The 22298-nt window shown below is 30.6% G+C and overlaps 1 protein-coding gene across 3 annotated transcripts in view; it reads left to right on the top strand.

Annotated features, from left to right (window-relative positions):
- The window catches only part of CNTNAP4 (contactin associated protein family member 4), a 641498-nt gene that overhangs the window by 542786 nt on the left and 76414 nt on the right, over positions 1 to 22298 (top strand). For all 3 annotated transcript variants that reach the window (XM_074281700.1, XM_074281701.1, XM_074281702.1), the window contains 2 exons: positions 12676 to 12832; positions 21800 to 21927. In XM_074281700.1, the coding sequence (XP_074137801.1) occupies positions 12676 to 12832; positions 21800 to 21927 (285 nt within the window). The remainder of the gene's footprint in view (positions 1 to 12675; positions 12833 to 21799; positions 21928 to 22298) is intronic.

Genomic DNA, 22298 nt, shown 5'->3' with positions numbered 1-22298 from the left:
TGTTATGGATTTTAATTCCTCTAAGGTTGTGGCATGGTACTATTTAATTCACAAGATTCTTGTTTACTTAGCAAACAGGTCTCATTGTGGAAGTTATGGAGTCCCTTGCTCAGGAAGGAAGACCAAGGTCAATGCTTTATGAGGTTCTTTCTAATCTTAATTGTTCTCTCAATATTATCCCATCAAATAACTATACATAAAAGCTTCCTTTCTCACAGTCTAAGCAAAGTTTGTCAGTCATAAATCGGACTTTCTTTTGTTGTTTTGTGTTTATTGTTTTTACAATTAGTCTCTGGAACTAATATTTAAGAACCAAGGTTGATCTTTGGCATCATTCCCTTCTTCCCACTTCTGAGTATTTTCTGTTGACATCTTTAAATTAGCCATGCAGTACTCAGTACTCTCATGCCTGACTCATTTCTTTTTAGTAAACTAGGAACTAGGTACTTACAGAGTTCATAATCAAATGGAGAAAACATTTAAAATTTAGTGTTAGTTTCTTGAACTTCCCCAAATCATCACAGGGGAATATTATGAGCACCAAGAAAATTATGTCTAAAACATTTGTTTTACATTTCTAAAAAGTGACATAATGTCCTTTAATATTTAATATCCAATTTTCCCAGTGGTATATTTGGAAAATTACTTAGTTCTTTCAAACAATTAACCTACTGAAATAAACATTCCCTTCCTGTTTTGAAATACCTCTTAAAGTGAGTTAATAACTTAGAAGGAATAATTGAATTTTCCTTGGCTCTTTAGGGAAACTAGAGTCCTGCTGGTTTCTTAGAGTGATCCAGGTATCTTTTATATCCCATACCTTTTTGAATATCTACATAAAAGGAACATAAATATATTTATTGAATTATTTATACTTAGGACAGAAAATTTTTCATTTCAATAAATCTCTCCCCTTACTCAATTTTGATCAATTCAAATTTCTGGAGACAATCAATGTATTAATTATATTATCATTGTGTTACTGAGAGAATGCTAGGAATAAGAAAGGAAAAACTTCAATACTATTCCCTGCTGCTTAAGAGCTATTTACCTGTAAATTCAGTAACATTTCTGGGTTTTCTTATTCTTCTCTACATGAAGGAAATGCTAATAGGAAAACTTTCCTATTTAGGTGATGAGAGGAAGAAAATACCAATTTAGTGAAAGAAGAAAGTTAATTTAATAATAAAATGGTGAGGAAACCCCAAAACTCTTAAAATCTCCTTGGACTCTGCCTCAGGGAAGGAACACCACCCCAAGCACAGTTTCCTCCTTATTTAAAAACCCATTGAATTCTATTCAAATTCTAACCCTGGCTGAAACTCAAGCAGGAAGCCAACCTGGGACTCTACCATGGGCCCCTTCAGATTGTCCAAGGCCCCCCTATTATAAAAAAGCCAATTATAGTGCCCTAATACTCAAATTTAACCTTTGCAAAAATTTGTAAAGAAATACATAGTAATATGTATTCCTATAATTACACAGAATAAAAGCTGCATATACATGGCCTTACTTCAGATGTTCTTAGAAGTTTTCCAAAAAATAAGATGCCTCTGCCACTTTGCTGTGATGTTTGAAATTCTTTAATACAGGGGAAATTTTTAATTCAACAATAAAAAAATATTACTTTTATTTTGTTCATTCATGAGAGAAGGAATATACATAGAAGTATTAAATGACAAATACAAAAATCCTTTTCTGGGAGCACATTCTATTAGGTCAATGTACCATGGGTGTTGAAAGGTCACACTGGAGACATAACATGACAAGAAGAGATAAGACACAAAAATAAGTCATTAAGGAGCACCAAAGAAAAATTTCATCTATTTTATAATTTTATATTGGGCAGGATGTATTATAGAATTAATAAGAGTATTTCTCTAGGAAACAGAAATATTTAAGATTTTGGTTCTTTTTAATTTTGCCTAAATTTGGACTAAACTCAAAAGTAAAGACTTGTTTTCCTCTTTTCTTCCATTCTAACACAATCAACCCGTTAACATTTATTAAATCCCTACTGTGTACCAGATATTTCTCATGTCAATACAGGGTGATATAATGATACTGACTATAACTTCTAGCTAACAAACTGATCATTCATGTTGAAAATACAAAAGCAAAAACATCATTTATGTTTTCTGTGAAAAGATGATTAAAATGTTTTTGATTAAATATGACCATATATGACCATATATAATCAATATACACATACACACCTTAAAATGAAATGTTATTTTATCAGCACTGCTCTCACATGTTATTTCTCCTTCTTGCTGCATCTGGGGATTTCATTCTCCTTCATTCTGTTCTCTTGATTTTTATAGATTCTTTCATTCCCTAAATACAACAATCAGGATAGTCTTACTTCCCTAACCTTCTGGTGTTTACTTTTTTTTTTCATTAAAAAAAAGTGGGTTGTATGGTGATGTGACCGGCATGGGAAAAAAGAAAGAATGATATGGGGAGGAAACTTTATCTAACTGTGTTCTCAATCCTTGCTACCACATATTATTTTCCCTAACTCATTTTCTTGCAGCAATTATTTCTTGCCCTTTCAGAGACAAAACACATAGGTGAAAGAGAAATATAGTTTGAAGGAACATGGAAATAACCACAACAGCAATAACAACCACAAGCAGACCCTGTTTATCACTCTTCCTTCTTTATAATTCCTAGACCTTATGGCCTTTCTCACTCTCATAATAGCTCCTAACACACTTATCTTTAGTACTTCATCCTTATTTCCTTGTCCCTGAGCAAAAATCTCATACCTTGATAACCTCCACCCTACTTTTTCATTCCTTTTAATTTCCTGATATTTTCTTACTTCTAAATTCCTTCTAGTCTATGTGCTCATTCCTCCTCCAATTATTAGTGGCATTTAATAATAGTGTTCTAGAATTTAAAAATTTCCTTTTTGCAACTACCTATAAAGTTGGAAAGGATATAGTTGAGGATAGTGAACTTTTAAATCTCTTGACAAGGAGGGCAAATATGTTTCTCATATCTTGAGAATTACTTTAAAAATCATTTACCATGGAAATTTGCTTATGGTATTATCCTTTATGTCTAAATCATGTATCCAGTTTGACCTTATTTCTGTATACAATGTCAGATCTTGTAGGTTAATACTTTTATAAGAGTTATACTTTATATTTTAGTTTATGTTATTGGTTTATAGTTTCTGGCAAACTGCTTTCTAGTTTTCCCAGCAGTTTTCTGTCAAATAATGATTTCTTGTCCCCAAACCTTGGATCTTTATGTTGGTTCAACACTAGATCACTATGGTCATTTACTATTCTGTCCTGTGTTCCTAATTTATTCCTTTGATCCATCACTCTTCTTCTTAAACATTATCAGATCGATTTTGTTGTGGGTTTTTTGGTGGGAGGGGAAATATTCACTGTTTTTTAATTTTTATTTCCCCCAGTTACACATAAAAAATAACTCTTTCTGTTATACCTGTACATTTAACTTTTTACATATTTCCTGATAAATCGTGTTAGGAGAGAAAAATCATAAGAGAAAACAAAAATAGAAGAAGAAGAAAAAAAGTGAACATAGCATGTGTTGATTTATATTGTCTTCATAATCCATCTCTAGATGTAGATGGCATTGGTTTATACCTTTATAAAGTTTATACTTTATAGTTTGGTTTATATTATTAGTTTTATAGCCCTTTGGGCATAGTTCAAAATTCCTTTCCAGAATGGTTGGATCATTTCATGACTCCAATAATATATCAGTGTCCCAGTTTTCTCACATCCCCTTTAACATTTATCATTATGTGTTCCCGTCATGTTAGCCAATCTGTAAGTGTGAGATGATACCTTAGAGTAGTTTTAACTTGCATTTCTCTAATCATAGTGATTTAACTTTTTCATATGACTATAGATGGTTTTTATTTCTTCATTTGAAAATTGTTCATATCCTTTGACTATTTATCAATTGGCTTATGACTTATATTCTTATAAATTTGACTGAGTTCTTTATATATTTTAGAAATGAAACTTTATCAGAAACATTGGTTGTAAAAAGCATTTGCCAGCAGCTTTATTTCTAATTTTGATTGCATTGGTTGAGGTCTCCTTTATTATAGTTTACTATTAATTTCCTCTTATAACTCATTTAACTTTTTCTTTAAGAATTGAGTGCTATGCCATTTAGTACATACATATTTAGTATTGATATTACTTCATTGTCTGTGGTTGTTGTTGTTTAATCATTTTTCTAGTTCTGTTCAACTCTTCATGACTTCATTTGGGATTTTCTTTTAAAGATACTGAAATGGTTTGCTTCTCTAGTCCATGATAGACACAAATTTGGGCAGTTGTGTGTGTGTTGTTTTTTTTTTGTTTGTTTGTCTGTTTTGTTTTTAATTAACCAAATCCCTTTAACAAATAATGATCAAAACTGATTTCCCTTCTCTGTTTTTAATTTTATCCAATTGCTTGAGTTGAAACTTATAATTTCAGTTTACTCTCATGCTTACCTCTTTATACAATTTGGACTGATTTCAACTTTTTTAAAATCAGTGATAATTTGCCTGTACACAAACAATCGAATTTGACATTACTCCCACATTTGCAGACATGAATTTCCTGTCTGTTCAAATATATTCAATTTCATTATTTTTTCTGATGTCATTCAGATTTCTTCATGCCCAGCACCTTCCTATTTTCATCTTCAAGTTAGTGTTTATGATATATAGGCATGAAACTTCTTAGTATTCAACAACATTTTTTCATGTTTTCATCCCAAGCTGTATTTTCCAATGTATTTTTCACCACCTCTTCCCACTTCCTCTTTCATTGCTTATGTTCATTATAAATAACACAAGGCAAGATGAACAGTGGTCTGAAGAATTAGTGTTTTCCTGATGCTTTCTCTATGAGAACAATTTACAACTGATCCTTCCATTTAAGAATGACTACATCTTCTGATTTCATTTGCAACCAGGATATAAATCATTTTGGAAATTATTCACTGTGATTTTATTTTATTTTTTTTTTATCAATTTATTGGCTTTGGCCAAAAAAAAAATCAGATTAACATTCCCACTGGTTAAATTTATGTTTATAGAAGGTAAAAAAAACTCTTTGAGTCTTAATCTCTCAAGACTCCTTTTCCAAAATGTTGCTACACTAGTGAAGGGGGAAAAAAAAAGGACCAATAGGAATGAAGACTATTTTGTATTTTGTTCTCTTTCCTCTATCTTTATGTCTGCTAACTTCTTCTATGCTGCTTATGTACATACTATGTAATAATGAACATATTATGCTACTATAGAGCATAATAAAATGAAGGAAAAAAGAGAAAAAGGACATTGCATGACTTCAACATCCTCTCAAAATGTTGCTGTATATCTCTCCTCTTTTTTTATGATCAAATTCATGCTGAAATACATACACACATACACATACATACATACACACATATACATGCACTCCAAAATTTTCTACACTTATTGCTTCTTTTCCTCTTATTTCTCAATCTCTTATAATATGGTTTTGTGCTTCATCACTCAACTGAAAAGGATTTCTTCACATTTACCTGTGGGGTCTTAATCATCAAATCCAATACATTTTCCTCAGTCTTGATTCTTCTTGATCTTTCTGCAGATTTAATTTTTTTTATTCTTAACAAATAAAGGTAATTTCCATCTACATGAAATGAATGTCTAGTTAATCATTCCTGCTTTTAAAAATATAATAAATGCCATACATAAATTTCAAAACCATGCTGCCATCTGCTTCCTTCTGTATTTCTTTTTTTTCTCTTTTATGCAGATGTTCAAATAGAGTCCTTTTATAAAAATTCATTTTCCCCACCTTTACTTCTTCATTCCATTTCCAACTAAAAAGCAAGAAAAAGAAAGAAAAAGTTGGGGGAAAAAAGTCCTTTTATTTTTATTTTTTATATGTATACAGGAGTCTTGTCCAAATGTACGTCACTTTCTACACTATCTACACTAAGCCATCACCTCTCTATCAGGTAACATACTTCATCCTGAAGTTTCCTGCAGACATGATAGGTCATTGCTTTGATCAGAGTTATTGTTTCAGAATTATTTTTCTTCACAATATTGTTGTCCTGTATAAATCATTTCCCCAATTCTTCTTACATTATTCTGCATATCATAATCCCCGAATTTTATTCATATATGACAATTTGTTCAATCATTCTACCACTGAGAAGCATTATAACGTCTCGGCTAGCTCTCTAGAAGGCCTCAGGATCAGTCAGTCAGGATTAGTCAAAGTCCTTGGTCTTTAAAAGAAGAAGTGAAGAAGGCAGGCAAGCTGCCATGCGGCTTGCCAAAGATGAATCCTGGACTCTGGGGTCTGAAGCCTGAAGTCCTCTCTCCTCAGTATGCTATGGCAGATACTCTCACTTCTCTCCCCAAGTCCTCCAATCCTTGCCTCTGATTATCTCACCACACCACAGTCAGCAAACACCAATCATGAGGAGAACCATCACATCACCTTATCATCTAAATACATGCTTATAGAACCATTATCTCTCATTGATTAGGTAATTAGCCTTAAGTGCTCTGCTGTCTTAGATTCAAATATACCTTTTCAGAGTTCCAGTTCTCTACAAAGCACTATTTATTCTTCATTTTTTTCAACTTTTTATATTTAATACATTTTTAGGATCAGCATTTTTTCCCTTGTGATTATTTCATCCAAGTATTATTCCCCATCTTAAATTTTCCTCACCACACTTCCTTTTTGTTTCCCTGTTGAATTTATGTTTTTCATGCCAATTTGTATTTCTGAATGTTCAACCTCACTTTGCCTGGTTTTTATAAAAGTGAAATTCACCTCTCACTTCTTTCTTTCTTTGTATGATCTTCTCACATCTTAATTATGATTCCTCTTCTGCATATAATGTTGACTTTCTGAACTTTTACTTGATGCCTTAGCTCTAGTTTCACCCTGAAATCTCCCTCAGCTTCTGAGACCTTATAACCTTATAGACCTCTCACAATGAAACAATCTTCTGCTTTGTTTTTCCCATTGGCTTTCAGGAATTAAAGTAGCAAATAAACTAAATTTCTGACTTTCTTTACACCATGTCCCTTTGCTACAAATTTCAGCAGCACTTCCACTTTCTCCCCCTACTTTTTAGCTTCCTTGAAGTCTGGTTGACTTTTGTTTGTATTTTATATCCAGGCTTAATATATTGCCTGGCATATAATAAATAATAAATTCTTGTTACTTAGCCTTATGAGAAATAGTAAATTCCCTTGCCCTGCATTGATATATTCTTTATTTCTTTCCCTTCTCCTCTTTCTACCCCTTTTATCATTTGAATGAGTTTAAGGAAGAGTTTATGTTCATCAATCTTAACTCCCCTTTTTACTTCAGCCAAACTGGATTACTGTTCACTTGGATCTCTGGTCTACCTGGTTCTATATGAAGACTATAAGTATTACTGGACTTTTCCATACATCTAGTAGCTAAGCCTTCCAATCTGTGTTATCTCCCCTCCCACATTATAATTTAGGTTTCTTGAGAACATGATTGTTTTTATGTTTCATTTTGTTTTTGTTTTTGTTCCCAGCCTTTCAATAGTGTTTTGCACATAGTAAGTACTTAATACATGCTTTTGTGTTTTCATCTTATAAAAATACTACTCCTTAGGTACAGGCTTGATTCTGTTAAGTACATATATTAACTCACTGTATAATAATTTTCTATTTTCTTTAATGAAAAAAAAAACTTTCTTTTTTTTTGTTTTTCATGTTTGTCACGAAGCTCTCTTTTACAATCTGGTTCCTCTGTACAGGCCTATTACATACACATCAATTCCTTTTTGCTCTTTATGTTCCAGTTTAATTGACCTACTTATTTTTTTTTTAACTTGTTCATAGTGTTCCATCTCTGGTCTACATGCCTATGCACTGACTGCCCCTCATATCTGGATTATACTCCCTCTTTATTTTTGCCTTCTAGAGTATCTGTTTTATGCTGAGTTTTTATCATTTTCTTCATAAGACCATTCCAATAGCTCTTGATCTCATCCAACCTCAAACTAGTAGATATGTTATTTTGCCACCTCACCCCAATCCCAGTGAAATACAAGTTACTAATGACAGGATTTTTTTAGTGTTTTGTTTTTGTTTTTGTATATCCAGTACCTAGCATGATGCCTTGTAAATAATAGATGCATAATAAAAATTTGTTGAATTGAACTATATATTATGCATTGCCATGCATTCCAATTTCTTTGGATGAAAATTTTAAATATAATCTTTGAAAATTTATAGATTTGGGGAGTGTTAGACATTGGAGACAAATTTACTTTTAATTTTCTCATTTTATATCTGAGGAAGCTAAGTCCCAGGAAGTTTTATTATTTTATTCAAGGACACAGTTAATCAGTTACAAAGCCTGGATTTAGAAACAGGTCTTAGAGATTTATCTATGTCAAGTAGTATAATATTTACTAAAAAAAAAAGGTTCTGTTTGTCAGGTCTCTCAAGTCTGGGGAGAAACTTTATGTAGCATTCTGTACTGGTTTAAATTCTTTATATTGACCAAGTTCTTCTGTGAATTGATTCTCTTTCAGTCTTCTGTTACTAAGTTGCCATTTCTACAATACCTTGCAAAATAATGAAAATCTGAAGTATTGTTTGATGGTTTTTGACTATAGTAGATAGAATAAAGAGCTCAGTATGTAATTGCTTAAATCTTATTTATGACTATTTCATATAAAATGCAACTAAATGCATATGCATACATACACACAGAACTTGGACTTTACAACTCAATCTATTATATTGTCACATAGAATATATAAGGAAGAAAAGTCTTAAAGTGGTGGTTATCAGCAAAGTCTTAAAGTATCATTATTTTCATAACACCCTTTAAGGTTCTACTAGATTCTTTCTTCAAGTGATATTCTTAGAATCCAAACTATTCAAAGAGGTATTATGAACAATTTTATAATTTTAAGACATAAGTATTTATTTAAGTAAATCAATTAACTCTTCAATTCTTCAATACTCTTCTTGAGTATTTGTTATGTTCTTGGCACTTTGTTAGATGTTGGGATACAATAAAGGAACAATAAAATCCAAACCTAGCCCTCAAATATCTCACAATCTAATGAGGGAGACTAGATTGAACACAGTATTGGAGTGTTTTGAAGAGAGAACATATGTTATATACGTTTTACTCAAAAGAAAAGGAAAAAAAAAACTATTTTTAACTATGTGCAATTCATATTTGCCATAGACCGGTATATAAAGAACACAGGTTTTTCTCTGACTGATACTCTCTGAGTATGTGATCTTGGGTAGGGTAAAATGCTTCAAATTTCTCATTTATAAAATAAGGGAGTATTATCTGTGGTTCCTTCATCTACCATTCTATGATTTTACAGAATGATTTGATCATGATCAGGCATTTAATTTAGCCTCACACTCTTAATACTGAAATGCTATCCTCAGAGTCACTCCAACCTTTCCCCAAGCGTTGTTTGTTCTACTTATAAACATCTATAGTCACTTTTACCTTTTTCTTACATATTGGTTGCATTTTTCCAGATAATTCTTTTCCCTGAGTTTCTTATATATTCTCAAAGTTCCTTCCAATATTCTGGACATTATGAATGGAACCAGATGGTACATGATATCATTCAAAATGCTCTAGGCAATTTTCATGGTTCCTACTTTATAGAAAATTTGGGCACAACAGACAAAAAACAGAGTTGTGCATTAAGTTATAACGATGTGCTTCATTTTTAACTAGAAAAACATCATGTTAGGATAATTAATTTTAAGTGGTATTTTGCAGAGTATCTATTAAGTATTTTCAATATTTCCCATTACCTACCCTAGGGTTTGAGGAGGGGGTCTACTCAAGATACTGCCAATAACAGCTATTAAAGCCATTATATCCATTCTTCCCAGAACAGAATTTGGTGCTTTTTGAGGCACCCTGCTGGACTGGCAGTTGTCTGGTAATGAATGAAAATGTTATGTTTATGAGCTAAAAGATTGTCAGCATAGCAGAAGTCTTATCTTACACTGAGTTATAATAAACGATAGTGGCTGTACTTAAAAAAAAAAAAAAAAAAAAAGAAGAAGAAGCTGGGATACATTCCAGACTCTCAGTGGGGATCTGAGAATGACAATTCCTGAGTTTGAATGAACACATGAAAATGTCCAAACATCTGTGAAGAGTGAAAAGATCTAATTGCCCCATAGCTTGACCTTGTATGACTTCATTTTCACCTTTCAAGCCTTCACTCCTTCAAAGATAAATTGCCTTCATGATCCTCATTATCCTTCGCTGAATATTATGTGAATTTCCCATTCTGCTAAGTTAGGAAGATTGTTAGTCTTAATGTGCAGTACTATAGAGCTTTTATCACTTAATTGTAAAGACTCTGAAAAGTAGATAAAATGTTGAGTGATAGGGGTGAACAGAATCTTGGTAATAGGCTCTGAAAAATTTTGTTTATTACAGCAAGATGGTGCAATGGATAAGATATTAGGCGTCATCAGGAACAATATGAATTTTAATCCTACCTCTGTTGTTATGTACATTTCTATGGGAAAAGCAACTAACTTCATTGAGATTTAGTTTTATTATCTAATGATATATGTAATACCATACTCACAGGGTTGTTGTGGAAATTTGAAATTGCATACAGGACTTTGCAAGCTGTAATGCACTATATAAATACCAGATATTATTGTTTAGACCCATAGGATACTTGATCTAAAAAGTACATCAAAAGTCATTTAGTTTCACATTTTCTGATGAGTCACAGCTACAGTATGTCTTGTAACCACTTACAATAGCCAATGCTTACTACCTCTCAAAGCTGCCCATTTAATTTTTGATCAACTATTATCATTATGAAAGCTTTACTCATGCAGATTTAACGTTCTCAAACTTCTAAGTTCAAACAAAGAGTTTAAACCAGGAATTTTTAATTTTTTGTGTGGTTATGTGGGACTGCTTTGATAGTCTTGAGAAATAAGTGGACTGCTACAATATTTTTAAATGCATAAAACAAAATTTATAAGATTTAAAAGGAAACAAACAAATAAATATGTAATTTTTCCCTAGTGGAGCACACTCTAGATTTAAACTCTCATCTATGAGGTTATATAATAACCTCATATATATATATAATATATATATATATAATTATAAACATATATGATATATAATATAATATAATAAACATATATAATATATAAATATATATAATTTAATACCATTGCTCCATTTTCATCCCACACTTTGCAGACTCTGTGCCCACACCTCAAACCTGGAATGCATTCTTTCTTCATCCCTGACTCTTAGAATCTCTAGCTTCCTTCAAAACAGCTCTTTCATAAGATTTCTGATGATCTTTTCCTCCCATTCATTCCTTCTATCCCTGTTTAGATCTAGGAAGAATAATATTTCTTACTCATCTTATTTCATTCTCTTATGATTCTTGACAGCCCTCACAATCTTAGTAATAGTTCTTAATCATTCTGTAGGTTATTATTTCCTTTCTATAATATGGCTTTCAAACTGTTGACAATATATGTTAATGTAATCTGAAGGACAAATAATGGAGCATCACCATCCCCCTAATCCTGGATACTATGCTCTCAGTGCTATGAAGTGAATAAGATTTACTTCAGTCAAGTAAAGGATCAATTAATGCCTTTACTTTACCCAATAATCATATCCTTTAATATGAAAAATATTCTCCTGAAATTTTTTACATTTCTCAAAAATAGATGTTAATGTGGAAAAAAAACAACATTTTTAGGAATATACATAAGAAAAATTACTAGATATAAACATTTAATTTTCTCAGTGGATATTCCATAGTAATCAATAGATTTTTGCATTATTGTATCGATTATCCTGCTTTAAGTTTTAACAGAATCTCCTTTTTTTTTTTAAATCTATTTTTAAAGAAATCACATCAGAATTTCATTCAAGATAAATTATTCTAATATCATGCCTAACTAAGTTAAGAATGATTAATTCATTTTCCAATGAAAGTATGAAACTGAGACAATCATTTAATCTTTGGTAATGAAATATTTTAAAAATTAACTTGGGTATTATTCTTTTTTAATAATAGATTTTTATTTTTAAAATGTATGCAAAAATAGTTTTCAACATTCACTCTTGCAAAACCTTGTGTTCCAAGTTTTTTCTCCCTCCTTTCCCTGAATTCCTGCCTTAGACAGAAAGTTATCCAATATATGTTAAACATGTGCAGTGCAGTTCTTCTATACATGTTTCCATATTCATCATGCTATACATGAAAAATGAGAAAAGGAAAATAATGAGAAACAAAACAAAAAGCAAACAAAAAAGAACAACAAAGGTGAAAATACAATGGTGTAATCCATATTCAGTTTTGGATATTATTCTTAAAGAAATATCTTGCTTTAATATGTAAGATAGAATTACTTTAAAAGTATCCATGTGTTTATATATAACCAATACTATATCAAAGTAAATAAATAAATATAAATATAAATATATATATATTGTTTATGTGTTTCATTTGTGTTTAATATATATGTTAAATTAATTGATACTATTAAGTGAGTCAGAAAAAAGATTATGCAAAGAAGAGAGCTTAGAGATAAAAGTTTCTCATAAATGGATAATTGATCCTTTTCTATTTGTCTTTTAGATGGAATACCATTAAGTTGGTGGGTTGGAAGAACCAATGAAACACAGACTTACTGGGGAGGTTCCTTGCCTGATGTTCAAAAGTGTACTTGTGGACTGCAGGGGAATTGCATTGATTCTCAATATTACTGCAACTGTGATGCTGATCGGAATGAATGGTGATTTCTCTATGATTTTATTATACAAAATACACTTTTATGTTTAAAAAAGAATATTTTTTTAAAATTTGTGTGTATAATATGAAAAAGCCATTACATTCAATAAAACAGACTATAGTGGTATGCATATTCACTAAGATAAAATAAGATAATCAAATATGTTGATTTCTTTCTTATAGTATTTTTACATTAAAAACTTTAAATATGAAATATTTTCTCTTTGTAGCATTCATTTGTTCTAACCAATTTGCTATTAAAGCCACAAAATTTGTATCATATATTCTTTAATTTGCTTTGAAACAAAAATGTAATTATATCAAGTATTAAATGTACTTTTGATAATCAGCCTTTTCTCTAATTTTAGATTTGATAATACTCTTTATGTTTTCATCAGGGTCTAAATTAGGCAAATTCCCAGAATTTACCATTGAAAAACATTTATTTCTACTTCTTAAATATTTATAAAGCTTTATATTTATTATTATTAAATTAATAGTATTAAATATTTTTAATGTTTATATCTATTTATAAAGCTTAATGCCACAATGATATGTGGCATGGTTTAGGGCGATCTTGAAGTATTCCTTCTTTGTTTGGGATTTTTGGCAGTTCCAGATCATTTTTTTCTCTCAGCATGTCTCTGTCTCTGTCTCTCCATCTCTCTTTCTCCTCTTTCTCTGTGTCTGTCTGTCTGTCTGTCTCTCTCCTTCTCTCTTTTATTCCATATATATATATCACTCAAATTTCTTTCTGTGGGTACAAGTCTTCTAGTGCCACTGAAAGAAAATAAATCTCTGACATATTTTTTGATAGATGTCTCATATTCTGATGGTGATGCCCATGTCTCATGAGTTCATCTGTAATTCTTTTTGTATGATTTTGATACAGTTTTGAATGAAAATATGAATTTTCTTTAACAAAAATATTTGTCTTTCCTGTGACAAATATCTTTGCTTAGCATCAGTGGTTAACAGTTATTTTCATTTTATTTTAAAAATCTTCTCACTAGTCTTTCAAATACAAGAAGCCCATTTTGATTTGGTTTGGTTTCTTTAGAAGCACCAAAATTAACAGTTCCAGCTGACAGATCTCTGATAATAATTGATTTTTCTGAGAATTAATAAGGTTGCATTCCAGGAATGGTTTGTCAGCATTTGCATGTCTTTTTTTTCCATTTTCAACCATACTTTGAATTTCACTACAACTTACTATGTGCTTGAATGATTCTTGAAATGTTGACTTCCATACTCCAGCAAGTACCAGCAGGCAATATTTCTAAGAGTCATTTAAGTATGCTACTAAAAATTATGTTGTTGTTGTTCAGTCATGACTCTTCATGACCTCAGGAATCATACTGTCCTCTGGATTCTTGGTCAAAAATATTAGATATTGCTATTTTCTTCTCTAGTAAATCAAGACAGAGACATTAATAGTGACAACTTGTATGTAAAGGTCATATTTGAACTCAGGCCTTCCTGACTCCAAGCCCAACATTTTAAGTACTGAATGTCTAGTTGCCCAAAAAACTAACAAATAAAATCCTTTAGCTATCTAGGTGGAATGCAACTGACCTCCTTGTTTTGTTGGTATTCTAAGCTGCTGCTACCTAGACTTAGATTGACCTCTGAGTGGCAGAAAGCTAAAAGTAATAGTGATTTCAAAAACCCACAGAATTAAAAGAATAATGAAAAAGTACAATATAACCTACATATATATATAAAATGTGGAATAAATTCCATACCCAATTTACAAAACTAATTAAAGACAGAGAAAGTAGTTTAATTTGTTTCTTCATGGTCAACATCAAATGTTCTAAGTTGACTCTGGCAGTCCCAATATAAAACCATATCAAAATTATTACTTAACATAAATAATTTGCATACCTCTGTTAGTTTAAAAAATTCAAAGTATAATTCTTGATTAAAAATAATATAAGTTGAAACAAATGTTAAACAATTCACATCATTTTGTCAATATCAAATAATGAATTTTCTATCATGCATAGTTTTGATATAATGAAATATATATATATATACATATACATACATGTGAATATATGTAAAGATATACATATATGCAGGTATTATTCACATATATGTTTATATCCACATCCTCAGTGTCCCCAAAATCTTAATGAAGCTTTAACTTATTAATGCTTAAAAGTTGATTTTTAAAAATTCCTCTGCAGTTTTCTATTTGTTAGGATTGAAAATGGAGATGTTGAACTGTAAATTATTTAGAGTTTAAAGGAATAGATTACTCATGTATATTTTTATGTTTCCCTTTTACATTTTGGGAACATTTTAAATATCTGGATCCATTTTCCCAATATTTGTTCCTTCTTTTAAAAAAGACATTGTTTTGAGATTTGAAAAGCCTTGTAATTCATTATCTTATTTGATCTTCATAATGTTCCTGTTAGGTAGATACTATAGTTATTCATACATTCATTTCATAGATGAGAAAAGTGAGGCTTTTAGAAGTTAAGTAAATAATACTGCTAGCAAGTATCCCAGACAGATTTTAAATCCATGTTTTTCTGATTCCATATCCAACATTCTATTCAGTAAGCCATGCTATTTTTTACCTACCACATTATCACCCACACAACCAAACTTGAATTCAATGACATGTTTTTTTTGTTGTTGTTGTTGTTGTTTTCATGCATAAAAAAATCACTTTTCGACAAAATCTCATATCTATGATAAAAATTAATTACTTGTCTCAATGCACATATTCTTTCTCTTGATTTGCATTCTCAACATAGTAAAATCCTTTCTTTTGAGTAATACTATCTTAAATAGAATGTCAGTTTTACACAATGAAACAAACTTAGGGTGTTCTGTCAAGACACCCACTCAGGCATTGGCAACCAATTTCTGTATCTCAGTAACTTTCTACTGTTCAAATTTTGATTTTGAAATATGAAGTTTTTATTTTTCCTGCAATAGTTACTTTTCATATGTAGCAGTTATTTTATGTCTTCCTACAATGTCAGGCAAGTAAGAATTTTTAGGTTGAACCTTCCAGGATCTCTACCCACTCCAATTCTTCTCTTCTAGCGTAGAGCCATTTCTGCCTGCTAAGACTTCACTTTTTACTACTAGTCAGGGAACTTGAAAAGAAACTGGATTTAGAAATAAAGGCAAGAGATAGCCAGTGTAAACTGTAAGACAACATGAATTCACCTCTACAGACATCCTGAATTATGTTTAAAGTACATTACAAACATTTGAAAGTAAAGAACAAGTCTCATTTTCTTGAGATCTTCCTCCATGCAGAGAAGGAATTGAAAGGTTTGGTCCCACTTGGGACAAGGAACTCAGCTACTAATTATGTAATAAATGTCCTTAATATTGATTGGGAAGAAATAGCTATAGGGTTATCTCTAGGGTCCAAGACATTGCTAAGACTTCTTCTTATGGTCTTGGACCAGAATGGGCACTGCTGAAGAATAGAAAAAAAATCAGAATCAGTATTCCTAATGTTATTTATTTTCAGGGCTGAGAAGATGAACATATCCTTGGCCTTTCTTGTGTGATACATTTCTTTGTTACTTTGAAATAACTTATGAACCCTTTCACAGAACAAAATTTTAGGTTCATGCAATAAAATGCATAGGGTTATAAAGAAACTCAAAAATAAGTGAAAATAGAGATGTGTCCTGATATGTATCCAAAGATTCCAAGAAGCTCTGAATGTAGACAGTGAAACCTGACAGTCATTAGAACCAGCAATCAGAATATTAAACAAAAGGAAATTTCAACAGTCGAAAATGTCTTTACAGCTCTGAGAATATGTTTTGAAAATATATTTAATTGATGATTTTACTTTAGATCACAATCAAGACTGAATATTCCCTTGTCAGAAAGAAAAACAATTAAACAACATTGGATAAGATGACCTCATCTGACAATGTATCCAACATTCTGTTCTCATAGTTACTCTAGTAAGGAGATATGTTTCATAATCTCATCAGCACCCCATTAAAAGAACGCATTTTAATGATATTTTTATTTACATTATTGCATATATTTGAGCTTATTTTGTTCTATATTTCTCACACATCTTTTTCTGAACTGTCTGAATTCATCATTTCCAAATCCTTATCCTGAAGTATTTTTCTTAAACAACTGAGTTTTGTTTTAAATGAATATATTTCTATTTTAAAAGAAAACACACAGACACAAATTAAATGACCTACAGACAGAAATAAAATGACCCCCTGGGTCTTATCCATTTTTTTTAATAATAGGATTTTGCTCTATTCTAATTAATATGTTTGTAATTAAAGTCAGAGGCCATGACAAAAATATCTAAAATATGGAAATCTGACACAGGAATATAGAAATAAAGGAAATCCACAGTATTAAAATTGCTTTGCAGTTTTACACTTTGGGAACAAATACAGATGATATGACAATTTTTATTAGGAGTTTCTATTTAACAGTATTAACCTTCAGCAAAATTCAATGCAAAACTGAGATTTGTTTAGTGTAAGTTGAAGATTATTTTTAAAGTAGCATGAGATTTAAGGGAAATAAAGAGGAACTCTTTAACTATAGCCTATCATTAATAAAAAGGGAAGTTATGATTTTGGAACAGAAGCTCTTTACTTGTCACATGGGTCCTAAAAGACATCAAGCCAATCACTGAAAAATTGATTATATGGAAAAATAAAACCCAAAATATTAAAAATTTTAAATTATATTATTTATGTAGGTCAACTTAGAACAAATCAGATAGACTTATAATAATAATCTTAGGTAGATTCTATTATCCCCATTGTACAGTTGGGAACACTAGGAACATAGAAATCATGTTACTTGCATAGGATCATCACAAAGTTAGTAAATTTCCTGACTTCAATGGCTGAACTCAAATGAACCTGTGATCTTGTCAGCTCAGGAGTTCCCTACAATGATGAAGATTGCTACTTGTCCATGTTTACTTCTTTGTCTTTTGTCCATAATCACTAAAAAAACTGCCAAGAAGGACTAAACTGAGGCCTTCTTTTTTTTCTTTTTCCTGATTTCAGAAGAGTGTCAGCAGGGTACTCTCATCAAAAAACGTGTAATGCAATACTTTCATCTTATGAACTTATATAATCTCCTGTTTCTGTTTTAGAATTTTTTTGGTGCTTTGTGCATGCATACAAGTGTGTATAGATGTGTATATTTTACTTCTCTTCTCCTTCAGGATTCCTTGTTTTAGTATTCTCAAACTCATCTTGTGCCTTTTCTAAGGCACAAACAACAATAAATAGTGATCAAATCTTCATGAAATGGACAAAAATATAATAAAGCAGATTGGTATAATTAGGGTTCCAATTAAATATATTATTCCAGAATATCACAAATATTACCTAAAATGAATGTCAAAATAAATATTTAAAATAATCTTTTTCCCTTTCCATTTTTATAACAGAATTTTCTTAGCTTCTTCAAAAAATTAAAATTATTTGTTTATGTTTTATATATTCATATAAAACCATTTCATATCAGATCCAAGATGGTCATCATAAAAGTGACAGCTATTAGAAAATTTTACGTCACTTCATTGGGGGAAAAAAAACAACAGAGATAATTACTGTATCATTTGTTTGACAAAAATTTTAGCCAGCTCTTACAGAATTGATAATACAAGTGTCCCAGCTGCTTATAGATTGTTGCTTTTATTTAGTGAATTTTAGGAAATATTTAGTGAATATTAGGAAATGGAATATTAGGGAAGAAGCTGTGGGGTGAAAGTAGATTCATGTAAGTTAATTAGGAAGTTTCCAAAAATGGAGCTATAAGTAGAAAGACGAGTGATTTATGGTCTTGATCACACATTTTAATTTTTAGTACTCTCTGTACATTTATAAAGCTTCAAATTTAATGATAGATTTATTACCTTCACAGTAATGTTTTCAGGTGTTTCAAAAGAAAGTTCAAGGATATTTCTATATCTGCATATAGATGTGTATGAGTGTATTTATATTATGTATACATATACCTATTTAGATAAGTATATGTCCCAGTCATTCATATATATATATATATATATATATATATATATCAATATCACTTCATTGTATTAGCTCTTTGTTCAAAGAACATGAAAAATTAATATTACTAATTATAAAGTAATTAAATAAATGAACTATCTCAAAGTAAACCCATGAAATATATTCCAAAGCAACATCAAATGGGATCATGGAGAGTAGGACATAATGGAATGATTCAACAACTCCAACAAGCTTTTATGGATGTATATGTCTATAGATGCCAATATATGATTTAATATATTTATGCATACACACATAGATGTATACAATATGAGTTTATGTACAAATAGGTATATGCATATGTATGTATATTTGTATACATGTACACATAGACATACACAAAAATATATGTGTATATATACATACATATATATGTGTGTATATCTATATGCAAATAGGTATATGCATATACATAGATATACACACATACATACATATATATACACACACAAAAACATACATATGTTTTATTGTCACACAAAATACACAGAATATGTACATATCCAAACTTTTGCACATGGATATATATGTGCATACCTATATCTGAGTTTATATACATGTCTACACAATTGTATATATTCATATCACCTGCTATATGTTATTATATAAATTTAATAGGATCTTATAGAATAGATAGACAATTTTGAAAAGTTTATTTTCATTTTATACTTAAGTACTACAAAGATCAGTTATTTTATCATTTTATGTACTCCCTTGAAATACAACTATTGATTGATAGAAGTTACTGTGACTGGCAAAAAAAGTTAAATTGTTGTCCGCTGACTAGCTTTATGATTCTGAGTTTTTTCCCTTGAATGTAACCAGTCTGGTCTTAGAATATCAAGCATAAGGTTTATCACCATAGCAATATCCAAAGTCTTTGAATTTGTCTTTAAAATCTGCCAAATATTGTACCTTTTTAGAGGCATGATGTGATAGTCTTGAACTTGATATAAGCAGATATAGGTCTAAGTCCTTTATCAGTCACTTATAATATCTATATGATATGATTCATTTTAGTCAACATTCTACAAAAAATTTCAGTGTCCAAAGAATTGGCCATAGCTTTTCTGAGAACTCTGATTGATCACCATTCCTATCTGTATTTTTTTTTTAATGAGAATAAAAATACTTATATATCACATAAGCCCAATGATTTACAAGAAAAGTGACAGGTAAACCTGAAAGAACTATATAATCTTGAATTTTTAGCATAGCAACCTCAACTCCAGTTCAGTTTCATACTAATGTAAAGTGAACTGGAATTGAGAATGCTATGATTATAATATAAAGTATCAGAGTAGGGGAAGGTGGGGATCATGTTGAATGTGATTTTGTAAAATATTTTTCTCTGACATCTGGATTTAGATAACATAACAGAACTGGAATAATCAAATATTTATGCATTCATATTCATTGTTGTATATTTACAAAGATAAGTGGCTTTGTTATACTGACAATTTAGGTACTACCCTGATAAAATGCATGGGCAGCGGGTGGCATAGTAAATAGAGCCTTCAGGTAGGATGACCTGTCTTCAGAATCACATCTAGCCTCAGACCCTTAACAGCTGAGCAACCCTGGGCAAATTACTTTACCCTGATTGTTTTCCGTTTCCTCATCTGTAAAATGAGCCAGAAAAGAAACTGTTAAACTAGTCAAGTATCTTTGCCAAGAAATAATCAAATAGTATCATAAAGAGTCAGACATGACTGAATAACTGAACAAAGAAATTTAGAGATAGAAGGAACCTTAAAACTCTTCTATTGTATTTTGCATTTTTCTTTATTTTGTAAAACAATAAAAAGGTAAAGAAGAGATAAGCATATTGTAAAGGATGTTCCTCTATATCCATAACTTTCATTGATGACTTCTGAAATCCATTACAAATGTGAGATTCAGTCTGTAATTCTGTCAAATGACTCAACCATTGTCATACAAATAATTAAAAGCTGAACCATGGCAAGTATTTTAAAACCTTATCCAGTTATCTTTTTTTTTTGCCAGATCCAAACTGATGAAGTGAATTATTTAAAATATGTCTAAGTAGAACTATATTTGGCAAAGAAAAATGTAACTTGGATTTGTACAAGTAACTTTTCTACCTGATTCACATTTATTTTATTTCTTTGAACTATCCATTTTTTATGATCAAGCCATAATTGTTCATGTAAGATGATTTCAGCATTTCATCAAATTGTATTTTATTTCTCATTGTTCTCTAGTCAGAGAATACTGGAATTTTAGTGCTGGAAAGGAACTTGGAGATCATCTAATCAAAGCCTCTCACTTTTTAACCTAGGAAACATAGCACAGAGCTGTTAATCTAAGGTTATTAAATAATTTAACTAGTTAATGCTATAACAGGAACTTGAAGGAGCTTTATGCTGTTTTTTTTTTTTCTCTTCTTTTTAGGTCAATGAGAAATGAAATGCTGAAAAAAATCACAAAATAAATTCATCAAATAGCTGGAATTAAAATGCTTTTTAAGTCAATGAGGTGATTTTTCAGTAAGGCAATAAGTAAAGCAATTTATGCATGCATAAATATTGAATAATAACTGTACAGTGACTAACTCTAGAAAGCAGTTAGCTAATTAATTAGGTCAAAAATGTAATCTCACACTTGAATAGATGACCACACTTCTAGGCCTGCCTACTTACTACTATGTAGTAATTTAGATGAAAAATAGGCTTTGTGCTCTTAAATACCCTAATTAAAAATATGATCATGTTTACAAGCTTTCAGATGAGCAATGGTCGATCTTTTATTGGTATATGTGAGCAAGTTCACATCTTGATTTTTAAGAGTACAAGAAAAATAGTTTTTTTTTTTTCTTCTTTTTTTTTTTTTTTTCTATGACATGAATGTCAATGAGGTTAATTTAAGAATGATTTGCTGTGTTTTCTATTTTTCAGGGCTAATGACACTGGATTCCTTTCCTATAAAGAACATCTGCCAGTAACTCAAATAGTAATTACAGATACAGACCGACCAAATTCTGAAGCGGCTTATAAACTGGGGCCATTGCTTTGTCGAGGTGATAGTAAGTATTGACAAAAAGATTTTTTTTTGCTTGTTTTTTTTTTCTTCATGGTTATATATCTTCAATATTGTATATACAACTAGGTACCTATCCTTGAGACTTACCTTTAATATAATAAATAACTCAGGAGAGCAAATTATGTAGCATAGTAATGGAATAGAAATACAATTGCTTAGGAGTTTGCTTGAATAATATTAAAGAATTATATTTATATTTACTTAAGCTTATAGTAATGTTCTCTTAATTCATTCAAAAATACTCAGTGTTTGTAATATAATGGGTCCTGTGCTGCCATTTTGACCCTGATCAAATATTAAGAAAAATATTGATAACCATGAATTCCAATGCTTATGGTTATGATTCAAACCAGC

Source organism: Sminthopsis crassicaudata, chromosome 1 (assembly GCF_048593235.1).
Source record: "Sminthopsis crassicaudata isolate SCR6 chromosome 1, ASM4859323v1, whole genome shotgun sequence".
NCBI classification, from domain to species: Eukaryota; Metazoa; Chordata; class Mammalia; order Dasyuromorphia; family Dasyuridae; genus Sminthopsis; species Sminthopsis crassicaudata.
The sequence above is the reverse complement of the archived record's forward strand: the minus strand, read 5'-3'. Positions and strand labels throughout refer to the sequence as shown.